The 16,555-nt window shown below is 42.4% G+C and overlaps 1 protein-coding gene across 3 annotated transcripts in view; it reads right to left on the bottom strand.

The window, feature by feature from the left end:
* olfm2a (olfactomedin 2a) overlaps positions 1–16,555 on the bottom strand; it is a 44,085-nt gene that overhangs the window by 7,574 nt on the left and 19,956 nt on the right. The window contains exons 1-3 of one of the 3 annotated variants that reach the window (XM_040157439.1): positions 15,308–15,451; positions 5,201–5,350; positions 14–169 (exon numbers count right to left, since the gene is read on the bottom strand). In XM_040157439.1, the coding sequence (XP_040013373.1) occupies positions 14–169; positions 5,201–5,350; positions 15,308–15,451 (450 nt within the window). Of the gene's footprint in view, positions 1–13; positions 170–5,200; positions 5,351–15,307; positions 15,452–16,555 lie in introns of those variants that run through there. The other 2 variants (XM_040157448.1, XM_040157458.1) reach the window with 2 other exon arrangements.

The raw sequence follows: 16,555 nt of genomic DNA, 5'->3' as shown, positions 1-16,555 counted from the left end.
GACAGTCAATTACCTGAAAGCCCTTTGGATTGAGACTGCGGGGATTTTCAGAGGCCACCTTCAGCTTTCCATCCACCACTTTCATTAGACTCTCAGTGTTCCTCACATACTGTAGGTCTCTGTATGTCCGCAGGTCCAGCACCTCCATTGACTGGCTAATGTTCTGAACCTGTCAGGGTCATGCGCACAAACACATGCATAGAAACACAAGAATTTTTTAGGTTAATAATACTTTTTAGTGTTAATCTAAATCTAAAAGAAAAAGATTGGATTTTTAAAAAAAAATTTTTTTTTAACCTCCGTTCCTCACCAGACATGTAGCTCAAGGTTGCCATTAGAGCTGAACCAATTAGCTGATTTATCGATTTTGCTGATGGTCGGTAAGTTAATATTGTGAATATTTTCTGGTTTTCTTTTTCTTTTTTGACAGTAAACTGAATATCTGGGGGGGTTTGCATTGTTGGTTGGACAAAAAAGACATCACCTTCGACCTGAAACTACAACGGACACATTTGCTATTTGCTGACAGTCTACAAAACAAACGATACATTGAGAAAACAATTTGTGGATTAGCTGATGGTGAAAATTGTTTCTTGCAGCATTAGCTTGTCATCTATAGTTCTGTGCCATTTTAAGGGACAACTCTTCATTTTGATTCAGTGTTAAATTACACTCCATCGATCAACCAAAGATAACTTGATGCTTTTCAGTCTATCATGCTCTATCACTTTAGCACTGTGACCTCATGATGAGGTTTCCGTATGACTGAAGCCTCCTAGACTCCATTGTTAAATGGGTCTTCCACACATGCTGGTCAGTTGAATTGAAAACTTTGAAATAGCCACAGATGTGAATGTCTTGGTCAGTCTGTAGGTTTGCCCTTCAACAAACTGCAGGACCCAAATGCCCCGATGACTTTCACCCAGTGCATGCTGGGATGGCTTGCGGCTCCCTAGGGATAAGCGGATAAGGAAAAATTATTTTCCCTGAAGGCATCAACCTTTTGCCTTTCCTCATTCGTATATTCCTATTCATTCACTACATTCATTCACTACAACATCAATAGTAAATGAGCACTGAGCTTAAAAAGAGGAATAGTCTTTAAAAAAAAAAGTCTTACTTTTTAATTTTAAGCAATAAAAAAAAATACATATGTACAAAAACAGAATATATAGGCAACTAGAATGGCACTCAGTAGGGCGAAGACTTCCACCAAGGCCAGTGTCAAAGAACATGCACCAGACTTCAGAGAAAAAAATTCAAATTTATAGTAAATGATCTGGATCAGCCCCCAAATTTAATGGGTCCTTCCCTGGCCCATGCCCCTTCTCCCCACCAAGTTTGGTGCAAATCAGTTCAGTACTTTTTTCGTAATCCCGTTTACAAACCAACCAATAAACACACAGGGTGAAAACATAACCTCCTTGGCAGAGGTAACAATGAGCAAAAGCAAATAAAAGAAACAAAAAAGAATAACCCAGAGGAAAGGTGAGGAGGTTGAGTAAGCAGCACAGCTGACAGAATCTATTAGGACAATACATAAAGCTCAACACATTCATATATTATGCAATAAAAGTCAACAGGTTCCACTTTGGTGGTTATTTGCAATATATATAAATATCCTATCTCCCACAGCTATCAAAATATGGATAGTAGGCCTACAGTATCATTATGACAGTGTATTGAACTTAATAGATAGATAGATAGATGAAAATGTAATGCAAACAGAATAAATCTTGTGGAGGAGCAAACATTCTATCAAGTAGGTGTTAATTGAATCTCAGTTTGCATGTTTGCACTGTGTTTAATTTTTACTAAGTACTCAGCATGCTCACTCTTTGACAGCCCACTCTGTTGCTGCATAACCAGCCTACTGTTTCATACACCCCCTCAGCTCCCGCACGTTGCGCTGAACTGAACTGGCCAGAAATCATCTGAACATGGACAAATGTTACAGGGCTGAGGTGCATATAGGAGAGCTCACGTGTACATATTTCCAACAGCCTACACAAACAGAGACCCGCCCACACAACTGAAACTACAAGCACACAGAAGATATTTATTCAAATCACTCCTAACAAAAACAAAAACCGTCCCAACTCTCAAAGGTCACAGTTTGGCATAAAGTCTGTTTTGCACCAAATGCCTTGCTTGCCTACTCTTTGACAGCCCACTCAATTACTTTGCGTCCAGCTTACTATACAACTCATCTCCCACATGCTTCAGAACTAGCCAGGGAATATGTGGTCAGAAAATATTTTCTTCACCAATTAAAACTTATTTGACAGCTGTACAGATGGAATACAGCGTGGAGTCTAAAAAAAAAAAAAAAAAAAAAATGCAGTGCCACCATCCTTTGAGGTTGTGGTGGCATTTCGGACCACTCGATTCTCGGAGCCATTGGTAACCGATCCACACACACAAACACACCTGCACACACCATGATTTCTTCTGGTCACATAAAGTACCCCCACCCTCACACTCCTCAGAATCCAATCAGGTGCTGGTGTCTCTGCCTCATGTCCAGTGTAATGACTAACCCTCTACAAAATCCTAGAAAGTGTGTGTGTGTGTGTGTGTGTGTGTGTATGCATGCCTGACTGTGCCCTCCTATCTCATTTTATCTCATCTCAACCCAGTCAGTCAGACAGAGAGGTCAAAGGGGGATGAGGTGTCTGTGCCATGAGTGTTATCACCGCACCGTCCTTCAGGGTCGGCTCTGCTTTGGATGGCATTCTGTCTGGCTTTGCAGAAAGCTGAATAGAGGCTTTTGCACACTACTTTATATTCTTTGAACAGAGGGCGGTTTTGACATTGTTGGCGTATCCTTGGATTTTAGTGTCAGGGAGAGCCTTTGTGGATCTGGTCTGCTCAAATAATTCCCCCACATGGTCTGGGTTCAAATGAGGATGTCTTAGTGAGCAAGGTGGTATTATGTGCACATACACACAGACTCACACATAGTCCTTTTAACTTGTGGCTTTTACTTGTGTGCAACTCAAAAAGGGCTGACCCCAGGTGTCCTCATTAGGCTGGGCTAGCGAATGTATTAGACGGGGGAGTCATCAGCTCTGATAAATGTTGTGTTACAAGCAATGTGCATGTACAGAAGGCAGACGCAGTAACATAAACACCCACATTGTATAATACAATCCAATTCAACAATAAATCATATTTTCATAGCTTATAATATTCAGTTTTTGTTGAGAATGTGTCAGAGAGTTGACGATTTCACTCTGTGGTAATTTCTGAAGCCTTATTTTGTTTATTGTAATGCATTATAAGGGGTGACATGTAATACGATGCAGGACGCAAACTGCTCTCAATACTTAGTCCATCTACACTTCTCTGACATAGACTTAACAAACAAATAACATAACATTAGCGTCAACAGGGTAGCATTAATGGCACGGTTAATCTAAATTAGATCTATATTTAAGGCTCTAAAAGATATCTACATTTAAGGATCATCATCGTAACGTTTTCACAGATTTTCACTGAGAAATAGGCACTTAAAAAACAGGACAGGACAGGCGTAAAGTTTACTGTATTTACCTGAGAGGGAGGAAACCACGTATGGTTAGATGCATACATGCACATGAACAAATACATGTTACAAGCGCATACTGTACTGTCTAGTAATCATTAGACTTGTAGGGAATTCAACCTGCATTTAATCTACAAACTCACTTGCCATGACCTATATGAGTGGCACCAACAATACTATAAAGCATACCTAAACTGTAATTAAGTACATGACATGCTATATGTCCTGTATTTTTGATTCTTCATACTTAAAAACATGCAGACTCAGTATTCTTCACACGTGTACATACAGTATATAACAATTCCTATAAAGATATACGGTGCATATACAGTATACCTTCATGCACACATCTAAGTGAATGCAATCACTTTCTCCGAACAGCTTTATTAAGTTTGTCTGTTTCCCAGAATATCCCTTCTCTGTTGGAAAATGCGTCTTTTAAAGTTTGAATGAATGTGGATTTTGTCGGTATGAACGTGTGCTTGAGACAGCAGCAGACACTCTCAGGGGAAAAGGCAAACTTCAATGAGAATGAATGCAGTATGTGAATTCAGGTGTCTATTGATTCATCAGGGCCCTCGGAGCCTATTCAGCAACTCAATTTACCACCACCTCTCCTAACAAGACCTTCACTGCCAGCCCCTCTTGTCTTACCCGCTTTCTTCTCCTTGTCGACTCCCAGGCTTTCACTCTCTCTGTGGATCCAGCCTCTCATTAACACATTTGCTGGTTTGGAGTGTCCACAAAAAACAACTCTGCTGTGAATGAGCAGCAGAGCTGAGAACAGAAGCTTAATCGGCCCAGTGAAACATGGTCCACCAAGTTAGTGAAAGCTATTAAAAATGATTTCTCAGGCCATAGATCAGGAGAGTCACCAGCTGTAGATCACTTGTGAGCAGAGGTCCTCTCCTGCCTGCTCTCTGCCCCCTGTTCTTTGTGTGGCACTAGACACTAGCAGCAAATAACATTTGCATACACTGCCCTACACTGTAGGCCAACAACACTCTACTCCATGTATATAATACAGACTTTTTGTCTGGTAGCTGTAGCAGTGTAACATGCTTGATGGTTTTGTGCGTGTACATGTTTTTTGATGACATAAATGTATTTGCTTGTAATACATGACACGAGTCTGCACAAAAAAGCATGTTTACTAATATTTTACCCTGAGAGAGAGAGAATAAACACAAGACTGAGTAATTATTCAGTGCAACTGTGTATTCAGCATTTACTGTGTAACTATGCAAACAAAGCATTTGCTGTCTTCACTGATTTGTGAAAAAGTTCATTTTCTTTTTATCTAATAGATTTAAATTTATAAAAGAATCATAAGGCTAAGGCTCAATGAATCCTATTTCATGGGTAAGTTTAGGACATTTCTCTTAAGGCAATTCATGCGTCATTCACCTTAAGCAACTCTGTTGCTCAGAAAACTAGTCCAACCAACAATGGCAACAGTCTTCCGATTGCCTGCGCGTTTATCTGCATGACTGATCAGCTGTTGGGTAAAGGAAGTGAGAATGTTCCCCTCAGCAGTCCGCCTGTGACAGACCCCGCCAGACACAAGCTCTGTACAGTGGGGCAGTTTGTGTTTGTGTGTCTGTGTGGGTCATAGACGTGTCTCAAAGTGACTGTGTTATTGACAGCTGTCACCTTCTCCATGAGCTGGCGAAGCTGCCTGCTGCGTGGGTCGCGGTTACACATGTTCTGGGCCGGTGCGACCACAGTACAGATACACTTCCCATCTGCATCCTGTGCCGAGCTGTAGATCTGCCAGCCCTCCTCTGGGCTCGGGTACAGAGCCTGCAGAAACATACAGACATAAAGTATATATCTTAGACCAAGAGAAGAAACTGGCTCATTCCGTCTGCTGTTGTTAATCAATGTTTCTTCTAAGCAGGTTTTCAAAATGCATGAGGACAGACAAGATATTTTATTCTGTCCGCATGTATAAACAGTAATCTGAAAAGTCTTCCACCCTTATAAAATATTTCTACGCTAATACATTTATCAAATACTTGAAAGTGTTGGAGGAAAAAAATACACTTTAATGCATTCCATATCATGAATAGTTGTGCCCATTCTGTCACCACTAGTTACCAACAGAGTCATAATTTCTCCCTGGCATTCTCTTTCTCTCTTGCCTCAACCTTGTCAAAAGTTACTCCTCCCCAAAGGCAGTTAATTGGAATTGATCCCTCCAACTACTAAAAATCACCTGCATTCTAATTTTAGTAGTAACTACAGAGCAACAAAGAGAGAGAAGGTGAAGTCAGAGATTGACAGCGGGTAGCGCTCATCGCAGTGAAGACACCGGATGACTGAGATGAAGGATAGAAGAGCCAGAAGACAGAAGAGGGGGAGAAAATAACCTGAACAGAGTGTAAATTAAGATAAGACAAGAATATTAGCGGAGAATACACAAAGGGATGAAAAACAACAGCATGACAGAGATAGAGTAAGGGTTCGATGCTGAATGGAGAAAGACAAAGACAAATGGGAGGAAAATGGGGATTTCAAAGAAAAGAGGAAAAAGGAGGGTTCAGGCCAGGCTGTACGAAAGCAGAGCATCTAATAAGTTTGGACACAGAGAGGAAATGGAGCTGTTCGGGATCGATAATACAGTCCGTTAGCAGTGGAGGAGGGGCGAGGCTGAAAGGATGGATGTCTTCCTGACTAATCCAATCAAAAGTAGTGCTGTGCACTCGTAAGCACACACACACACACACACACACACACACACACACACACACGTGTACACACTTAACGCAAAGGCCGAGCCAGCATGATCCGTTCATTCACACTGCATCTACACACACTGAGCAGAGAAAGCGAAATGTAATGAGAGACCAAGCAGCCATTTTAGTGATGAAATTAAAGACCCATCCACATAAGTGGAAGGAAAAGGCTGGAAATAGAATCTTGTGCCTCGACTCTGTGCCGCTCGCCTGCTTTCCTCTGAGCATTGTTGTGCTGTGCTCTTGTCTCCTTGGGTCGGGGGATCCGATTTAAAATGTCGAGGGGGACAGAGAGGGACTGTGTGATTGGAGTGTAAAGTAGCAACCACCCTGTGAGCCAATGTGCTCACTGTCACATCTTGTCACTCCTGCCAATCCCTTGGCACTCCACCCCTGTCCCGCTCTCTTTTCCGTCTCTGCACTCACTGTTTTTTCCGTTCCTCCTTCACACTCTCGGAATGAGGGAATTTTAAATCTGACTTAGTCCAAATGAATAGTGGCAAACAGACTACAGCTACATGAACAACTTAAATTCGCTGTAATGTTAACCTTGAATGGCTTTATAGACGTCATTCTCTCATATGTTTTACGTTTAATTATATTCAAGGTATATTGAGTAGACTCATACAATTTTAAAATTAATACATCTACATTTAATTAAACTAAGTAAGCAGTAATATTCTATTTCTATTTTCTATTCATACTGTATTAAACACATACATTAGTTATATTTCTGTGACTAAATGTCTTCTGTGCACGAGTGACTCACAGTGGACCCTACTGGTATTCTGGGTAAATTATCATTCCATTCCATTATTCTTTATATTGATGCGTATTTGGGAGTCAGTGTGCTGCCAGACCTTGCAGTGACTTGCAGAGTTTTTTTTTTTTTTTTTTTTTTTTTCTGTCAGTCAGCACCTTTCTTATTATTAGTCTTCCGTCTTTGAGGCAATCCAGCATGAGAAGGCTGTTAGGCGCAGAGACGACAGAGGTCTACAGAGGCCAGGGTTGGAGTTGAGACGAGACAAAAGAGACAGCCTCCCAAGCAGAACCTCCTCCAATTTTTTTTCAACCAAATCTGACTGTCAATTCCACTCTGCCATTGCCTTGGGGGGGGTGGGGGGCGGGTCTTTTCCCCCGTCTACTTCCCTGCCTGCATGTCACTCACTCTCAGGACTTGTGATTGTAGCCTATGTGTGAGTGCTCATCTTTGTTTAAGCCTGTGAATATGCCTGTACATACCTGCTGATGTACATGCAAGTTTTTACATCTTTTTAAAAAGATTTTAATAATGCATGCATTTTGACATGCATTCAAAACTGCGGCAACTCTACTCATCTACCCCCAAGAGGCTTTATTTGGAAATTACTCCGGCCGTAATGCGTGATTACTGCAGATCTGTGGCGCACACGGCTGCTACAATACTGTGGATTTGTGTAAGGTAGTGGATCGTGAGGTCACAGCAGGGCACACCGGCTTCTCATTACAGTCGACATCCTGCGGTGGTAACAGGTGGAGGTTAGCTTGCCTCAAACTGCAAAATCCACTTAAGTTACTCACTCTGACCGTATATGCAGCCTCCTGCCTTCAATAAAATTACCTCATATCCATACATGTGGGGGTTGTCTGCCTACGCACCAGATATTCACTTCTGCTTAAGAAAGATTCTTGCGAATGGATGCAGAAGCTCGCATCAATTTTTCATACTGCTATCAGCTTGAAAGGCAGCCACAGTTGGTGTCACACTGACTTTTTTTTTTTTAAATAATAAGCAATAAGTTCAAAATTCAACAAAGTGATATTGGAGGCATGTCGGCTCCATTATCATAACACTTTCCTTTTTTTCCCCCCCAATATGTTTAGAGTCATGCTGTGCTCCTCTTGTGCTTTTCCCAAGCCAGGGAGTTTTCACAGCAACACATCTTCTATTCTCTTCATCAATGTTTCATGAATGCAGGGCTGAAATTAAGAGCTTATTTAAATCAGTTCCAATTACATTACCACCCACCTATCCATTCTGCACTACCTTCCTCCATTCTCATCACAGTGGCAGTTTAGAGAGCAGGAGGGAAGAGGTAATTCTTAAATGCAAATGTGCTTTGTCCATATATCCTTTGTGCATGAGCCGATTACAGGGAGATCTATATAGCAGTGCTAATAAGCAACTGATCTCTCGGGGTGCATGTAGTAAACCTGAACATGTTTTGGAATATTGGCTTATTTATGTTCATATGATTAAGTCCTCTCGCCGCAGTGAAGAATAGGTCATTGACACTGGTTCATTTAACATGGTGTTCAAACCCATGCAGCCTATCAGACATCTCATTAGTATGGGAAAAACAACTTCCTCAATATCAAATGTTATCCAGAATTATATTCAGGCTATGCAGGGTGAAATGGAGAATGCTTAATGTTTGCACAATATAGGCAGGTCAGACCTCAGATTGTTATGTTTGAGTAGAGATGATATTGTAACCTGTGCTATCATCATCATGCTATCAGTGGCAGCTAGCTGGGAGTACTTCAGGTCTCGGGGATAATCCTCTCCTCCCAGTCACAGACGGTGGTTTCAGGAGAGAGGGGGTGTTCAGTTCATTGTCCCAGAAAAATTCACCCATTAGATGTGAGGGATGAAATATAATATGTAAGTGCCAGATTTGAAACTGCCGCAGTCGTGGCTGCCATGCAAAAGCCCATTAAGGAGGAAGACAGCAGCAATGAAAACAACAGGAAACCCGCAGAGGGCAAGAGAAATGAAAAATCAATTGGGCTTTCTCGCTAAAGTGAAAATCACTCTTTAAGATTTCTGGCTTGCCCCTTTTGCACAACCTCTGGGATCCCTCTCCCTCTATCCCATGACATTACATCTGGCAGCCAGGGCCTATGAAGCCCCACCCTCACCTGCTGGCGTGTCTTCCAACCACAATCTCCCATCCTCCCAATAGAAAACTGATTTGAACTGGGAGTTACTGATACACTGAAAAGGAAGAGTTATGGTTTGAGAAAAGCTGACAGGGGGGAGGAGAGAAGATGGCTCTAATTTCCTCTAGCTTAGTTCAGATGCTGCCCAGTTACAATGCTGAAGGACAACAGAGACAATATGAGAGGGTGTGGCCATTATTAAGCTAAAAAGTAGTAACCAATGCTATTCCAATATTTCTCCTCTGTCTCCTGTATACTGCAGTCAGGAGATCTGAATTCCCAAATACATCATCAGCATCAGTCATTCACAAGATAAGTGTAAGTACACTGTATGATCAACCATTATGAAAACGAACCAACTAACCATCTTGTGCCATTAACTGAGCGATTCTCTGTGGTGCAAAGCTCAGAACCCTTGTGTTGTTAATGATTTAAAAAGTTCAGAGGGATTATCTAATTAGAAATTTGAGCTGGTGGTATCCACCGTCGGGAACTGCAGGATGGACTTCCTTTGGCGTTTCATTAGCCCGACCCGAGAGCAGGCTGCTGTAAAGCCAGAGCTAAATGAGATCATAAATCTACAGCTCCCTACTTTACGAGCATGACGGGAAGTATATTATAACTTTCATAAGCAGCAGGCAGAAGGGGCAGACAGGCAGAGGCAGGCACAAGTCCTGAGATATGTGAGAGATCTGACTGCTACACTGTGAAATGAATGTGCCATCACATCTGAGAAACTCCAGCACTACAGAGGATGGCCAGTATAAGAACAGGAGGACTGAGATAAAGTTTTATACAGAGAAAGAAACATTTTGAGAACAGTCTGACAAAGTTCTGTTTACATCCTGCAAGGCCAACTTTGTTTATCCAAGTTCTACAGCTGCACTTTCTCCTACTCTCTCCATGCAGAATGCTGTTTTATGTCAAGCATTAACTTCTCTGAATGTTTGTCCCAAGCAAAGCAGCAGCATCTGTCCTTGCCACACAGAGCTCCGTTCTATCTATTCTCTGGCCAGACAATCAGATCTCATTTTTCAGATTTACTGGCTATTGCCGTAATTGACCACACGCAGATAAATACAAACCCCCCAGTCTTGAAATGAGAAATCAGCCCGTCCTCAATGCACAGGCCAGCTGCTGGCCTTTAAAATAAAACTCAATGAAGACTCCAAGTGAGGTCCCTGGTCTCTCCTGCTCCCAAGGAAAACCGATTACCACAATCAGCGCATGGTTGCCAGTCAATAAAATGACTCATAAACTCATCATGCTCCCCTCCCTGCTGCCTCCTTTTTTCCCTCCCTACTGCCTCTCTCACTCTCCCACTCCATCACTCCCATGACCACCCCCACCCCAACTGCATGGTGTCCTGCTCACTCTCCATCTGCAGTTTACTCGTTCCAATCCAGATTACACTTGAATGACAGCAGGGGTGGGTAGATTTGGTCAAGTGTTTTATTTTATTTATTTATTTTTTAAGTGGGAGGTTTAGTAGGAGAACTCTTGGGAGAAGTGAGAGAAGTGAGGTACTCACCGGTGCTCAGAGCTTACAGGTGAGCGGCTACAACTTTATACTTTTTGGAGCAGCCTGCTAGCGCCATGCCAGGTGCCCTGGTGTAAAGCATTTGGTATCTAACTCTGCTGTTAGACGGGTACAAGATAGCTCTATCGTGGCTGGTGCTAAATAGAGGAGGAAGGCGAGAGTGGCAGATTGGCTAGTGTGAGCAAACAATGTAAAAACTGTTAGAACAGTCAGTGCTTCGCCGGAGAAAAATATGGATTTCAGAAGTGTGCGAATTGTAAGATCATCAAACTGGCAAACGAACCATGTCCAAAGCCCGATTACTTATCCAACCATAGAGTCTAAGATCAATACTGCTTGGTACACCAGCTATCACATCATTAGTTAATGTATCGAAAAACACTTTAAAATCATATTAGGCTTTCTCTCCGATTCTGGCTGTGCACACTGCTTCACATTAACCAGGCAGCAGAGGACATCTGTCAGGGTGTGAACTCAAATAAATTTTGGTTGAAGGCATCATGATAAAAATAAAAGCAAAGTACTCAAATAAAAATCTGCAGCAGTGTTTTATCTTTAATCCATAACTGAGAATCAATCTTTACAATCTGCTTTATTGGATTTCACAATGGATGTGATAAAGTTTACAATCCCACACCCTGACAGACACAGACTGGGTGACCCCAATCAGATTCTGAGCCCTGGCTCTTTGTACGCTGCCATTTGTTGTTCTATGTTCCCTTTTGATGGTGAGAATATTTTCTTGACTCTTTTGCTGCACAGCTTTCTTATTTTAGATATCAAAGGGAGTCAACACACACACACACACACACACACACACAAACACACACAAACACACACAAACACACACACACACACACACACACACAAACACACACACACACACACACACACACACACACACACACACACACACACACACACAAAACACACACACACACACACGTTTGTACTTCTATCTTTGTGAGGACACTTATTGACATAATGTATTCCCTAGCCCCCTTACCCTAAACTGAACTATCACAACTTAATGACTAAACCTAAACCCAGACGGCCATGTCTGAACCCTCAAACAGCGCTCTGATGGTGTTTCAGCAAGTGAGAACTGGCCAAAATGTCCTCACTTTCCCAAAATGTCCTCATGTATAACACTCAAACTGGTCCTCACAATGCATTGCCATACAAGTACACACACAGGCAGGCACACGCACAGGCACACACACACACACACATTTCTATCCAGACTGAGAGAATCAGTCAGTAGGCAGTTACCTCAAGTATGTCTCTTCACTTCTCTGCTTATGAAACACAGCTCAGTTTCTTCTTGTTAATTTTGTAGTCTGGTCATACTGCCCTAAATTATAGGTAAATACATTGACTGATATTGAACAATTGATGGCTGAGAATCTCTCCCAGCAACATCATGTTAAAAGACCATAAAGGCTTGCTCCTTCTGCTTTAGGAAGATCACTAAAATCCGACCCTGTCTGTCACCCTGCCACCCGAAGAGAATTATTCGCATTCTTCTAATGCCCTGCTATTCTACTTACCAGTGTGAAACTGGGTGAAATGTGTTTAACTGAAATTTTGGAGTTATTTTAGAACTCAGCTGGGCGATAATTGACTAATAGGTACAAATAAACTCTTCATTTTTTTCTTTTTTTTCACCCTGACATACTTAGACTACCTCGTTATCCATTTTATAATTCCTTTTAAATTTCCTTTTATTATAATTTAGGCCCTGAATGGTAAAACCGTTTATAAAGAGTATATTTCAGGACTTTTAAATCCATATGCTACTTCACGTTCCTTTAGGTCATCTAAGGGCTTTTAACTGTCACAGTATCTAGACTAGCGACTAAAGGGGACACAGTTGCACCTAAACCAAGGTTTTCCATGCCAGTATTGCTGAATGTGTCAGTGTATCCATCCCTGTATATGTACCTGAGTCAAACTTAATAACTAACTGCAAAATGAATGCCAAATGTACCTTTATCTATCATGTGTACCATTTATTTCTCCCTGCTGTATTTTTACACTCAGCACTTTGTAAACACCATTTTTGAAAAGTGTTATACAAATACTGTTTAAAGATTTATGATGGATTTCTTATATCCAATTATAAATAAGTGTGTGCATGTACAGTCTGACAGGTCTACAGACTATCTTGGCTTGATTATACTGTATAGCCAAACCTGTTCCATGTAAGTGTTAGAGTTCCAGGGCCTCTTCCGCTCATTAAGGTACATGATTTTGCACTATCCAGATGTGTACAAGCACCCAGGCAGTGTTGTGCTCAGTGCCATCGCAGTAAGGCCCATAAAAACTCAGTCAGCTGTGTGCTTGGATCAGCTGGTACAGAAAGAAAGAGGCACAGAAAGCAATTGAAGCAGACTTTGAAAATAGCTCTGAGCTCAGAGAATATGGGACGCAGCATGCATGGGTGCCAGGGTGGGGAGCAGCCATGCAATGGCCACTGGCACACTAGAGCCAGAGTGTCACAAGACCGTAGCTAGATTGTCTTTGATTAGAGCTCTAAACATTGTGTGAGTCGAGACTGCTTCTGAGATCGTCACAGGCAAATGTCTCATTAATAGCGATGGGACTTTGAAGCGAGGTTTTACATTAAAGTTTTATTCGCTGCCATTGTTTATGAGGGGAGATTATTCCTGTCTCAAAGCGAAGACATTTCCCATCACAACAGACTGTTATACTGTAATAATTCCTGGCACCATCAAACTGGCTCATCAGTTTTGATGAAACTTTGATGAAATGAACCTAAGTAGCAGCATTTTTCCTCCATTGGCTGCGAATGAAGGTTGCCTCAAAGAAAATATCCACTCATAACTATGTATAATCATCTACTGTATCCAGTCTTTTGAAATGCAAATGGTAAAGCTTCCAGTCACGAGTCTTGATTACAATGACTCTTAACCGAAAAGAAAACCTGACAACATTTTTTTTATTCCCTTTGACCCTGAACAGGATAAGAAGATATAGAAAATAAATGGATGGCTTATCCAGGCCATACCCCCCCCCAAGGGAGTGGTGGGTGTTCATTAGGATTATAGAGTTTAGTGGTGTATAATTCAAATACGCCTTATACTTTGACACTATTCCATAGTTGCGATTATGATTTTCCTTTAACTTGTATTCAAAATTACCTTCTGGCACATGTACAAGTCGTAGGAAATATAAAAAGAGAAACAATTTGTAGCAAAATTCTTTTAGCTAGGTGCTTGACATTTTCACAAAGGTAACATTGTGCCAAGACACCTTTATTCCTCGTAAGAAAACATTTCAACCCCAAACCTCGCTGCCAGCGTTAAGGACACACAAAGTGGTGGATTGACGTTTTAACGGACCGTTATAAATTATGAAATTCTTCTTCAAACAGATGGACCTTCACCCCTGAGACAAGAATGCCTAAACATACACAGAGTACATATCTAAGCACACAGTCATACACACGAACACATGCGCACAAACACATATCCAGATGGTTTCAGATCTCCTGGGACATTCAATTTCTTTAAATCATTTCAACAGACCAGGGCATTTGCTTAATGGGTAAGGTGCCATAAAAACACACTAGATAGAGGCAAAGGCAATCATTAACTACTGATGAATCCGTAAATGTCAAATTCATTCCTCTGTCTGATATTTCTCCTTGTCTGTGTTTCCTCCCTTTAGCACACTAAAACAGACAGATGCCACAAAGAACTTTCATATTTGTGTGTGTACAAATATTACTTGTATATAAAACCTTAAAAAAATCCTTAAAAATCAAAACAGGTTTTTTAGTTAGAACACACCACCAATACCCTTTCTATACCTGTGTGACCTCCCTATACAGTATGTGGCCCGTGTGTTTTATTTGAGGAGAGGAAGTCTGAGAGGATTTAGAGACAAACAGAGCAAGGGAGAAATGAGACATACTCAGAATTCTAACATTGTGTCAACCGCCCCGTCCTCCTCATCACCTCTGAATCTGAGCACCATCCTTCCCACCCTGGAGGTGACTGACAGATGGGATCAGCCTCAACATCACTCAGAAAAGGCTCTTTACCTCCTGTCTCCCTGGTAAGAACATATGATTTACCGCGGCCGTCCACACTGCATCCTCCACCTCTCACCATCACTCACAGTCACAAGCCCACAATTCAGCATCATTATACTTAATGTGGCTCTAGCACCAACATGTGCATCATTCACGCTTGGTTGGAACATTGCGCTCACATGCATGTCTACTTCCATCATCTCTCTCTCTTATTAATACAACATATCCCCTGAGACATTATCTTGCAGTCCCATTCCCATCTGTACACCCCTCTCTGAATCCCCTCTGCTGTTTCTGTCTTTGAACATATAAACACACACACAGTAACTCACATGTCTGTATCTTCCTATTTCTTCACTTTCTCCCTCTGTCTTCTGCTGTTTCACTCATTCATCTGTCACATTCTCTCTTTTTTTTTTTTCATACATTCACTAATAGAGCATGCACAAACAAATACAGGGCACACAAACTTGCAAAAAAGCAGAGGAAGTCATACGCACGCTGACAATCCTCTCCGAGGTGCCCCCTCTGGAGATGGCAGTCCCGTTGAGTCCCACTAGAGAGGGCAGAGTCTGAGACATCCAGTTGGTCACCATGGCCATGGTGCTGAGCACCGCCCCAATCTTTAGCATAGGAACGCTCATGTTTGCTTCCCGTGGGGCGCCCCGGCACAAACGGCCCTACAGCCAGCCTTAACCTGCCCTGCCCTGGACCTCAGCTCCAGTCAACCCCACTCTGCTCTAGACAGCCTAGGCAGGGAACCGGCCAGTCAGCCTCTGCCTCAGTCCAAGTAGCAGCAGAGCCTCCAGAGCTGGTAAAGCACAGTTTACCAGACTCTCACACCACTGGCTCAGTCAAAGGCACAGCCAGAGACCGGTTAGAGGAGAGCAGCTCACATCCAACAGCATCACGCTGGAATCTTCCTTCTCAGAGTGACTGCCTCAGCCTCACCCCCTCCCTCTCTCTCACTCTCTTTCCATCTCTCTCACTTCCTCACTCTCCCCTTATCTCTCCCTTTCTCTCTCTCGCCCTCTCTCTCCCCCCTCTGTTCCTCAAGATGCAGAGCTGCGCATTGGCTGCCTCTGTGTCTCATCCCCTCCCAATCAGCCTCTGCTCTGTTCCTGTCAGCCCTGTTTTGCATGCATGTATCCATTCTTTTCCTTTCCTCTCTCTTTCTCTCGCATTTGGCTGTTCTTTCATGACTCGCCTATTGGTGTGTGCGCGCACACATTTCTGAGGTGTGGAGATCAGAGGGAGACTGATTTTAGAGGGCCGATCTGTACTCTGTGTTATGTGACATGTGCGTGCCCAGAGCATCCTAGGCACAGTAGACTCTCCTGAAGTCTCATCACATTGACGGCAGTGGATACAGAGGGGTGGGTGGATAGATTAAAGGTTGACTGTGGCCTCATGAAGAGAGACAAGGGCAGGTGCTTCAGGAAGGTATGAATGTGGGGGAGAGCCAGGTGCTGTGGCTCTGGCTGCTTCTGACAGCTCATCCGTCATTCCGCCATATGACATATCCCAAATCAGCCTGTTGCTTGCACTTGTATTGTGTTTTACCAACTCCACTCTGCCAGAGGCATAATCATATCGCCATATTCGGTAACAATGTCTTCTTGACACTCCCCATTAAAAAATTATGTATTGATTTGGATGTGGAAACCAGTAAATAAAACTTTGGATTTGCCCTTACATGGCCGCTATATCATGCTCTCCTGAAATAAGGGGATAACTTGTTATTTTTC

Source organism: Xiphias gladius, chromosome 3 (assembly GCF_016859285.1).
Source record: "Xiphias gladius isolate SHS-SW01 ecotype Sanya breed wild chromosome 3, ASM1685928v1, whole genome shotgun sequence".
Classification (NCBI taxonomy): Eukaryota; Metazoa; Chordata; class Actinopteri; order Istiophoriformes; family Xiphiidae; genus Xiphias; species Xiphias gladius.
Note: the sequence above shows the minus strand (reverse complement) of the source record. Positions and strands in the feature narration are given on the sequence as shown.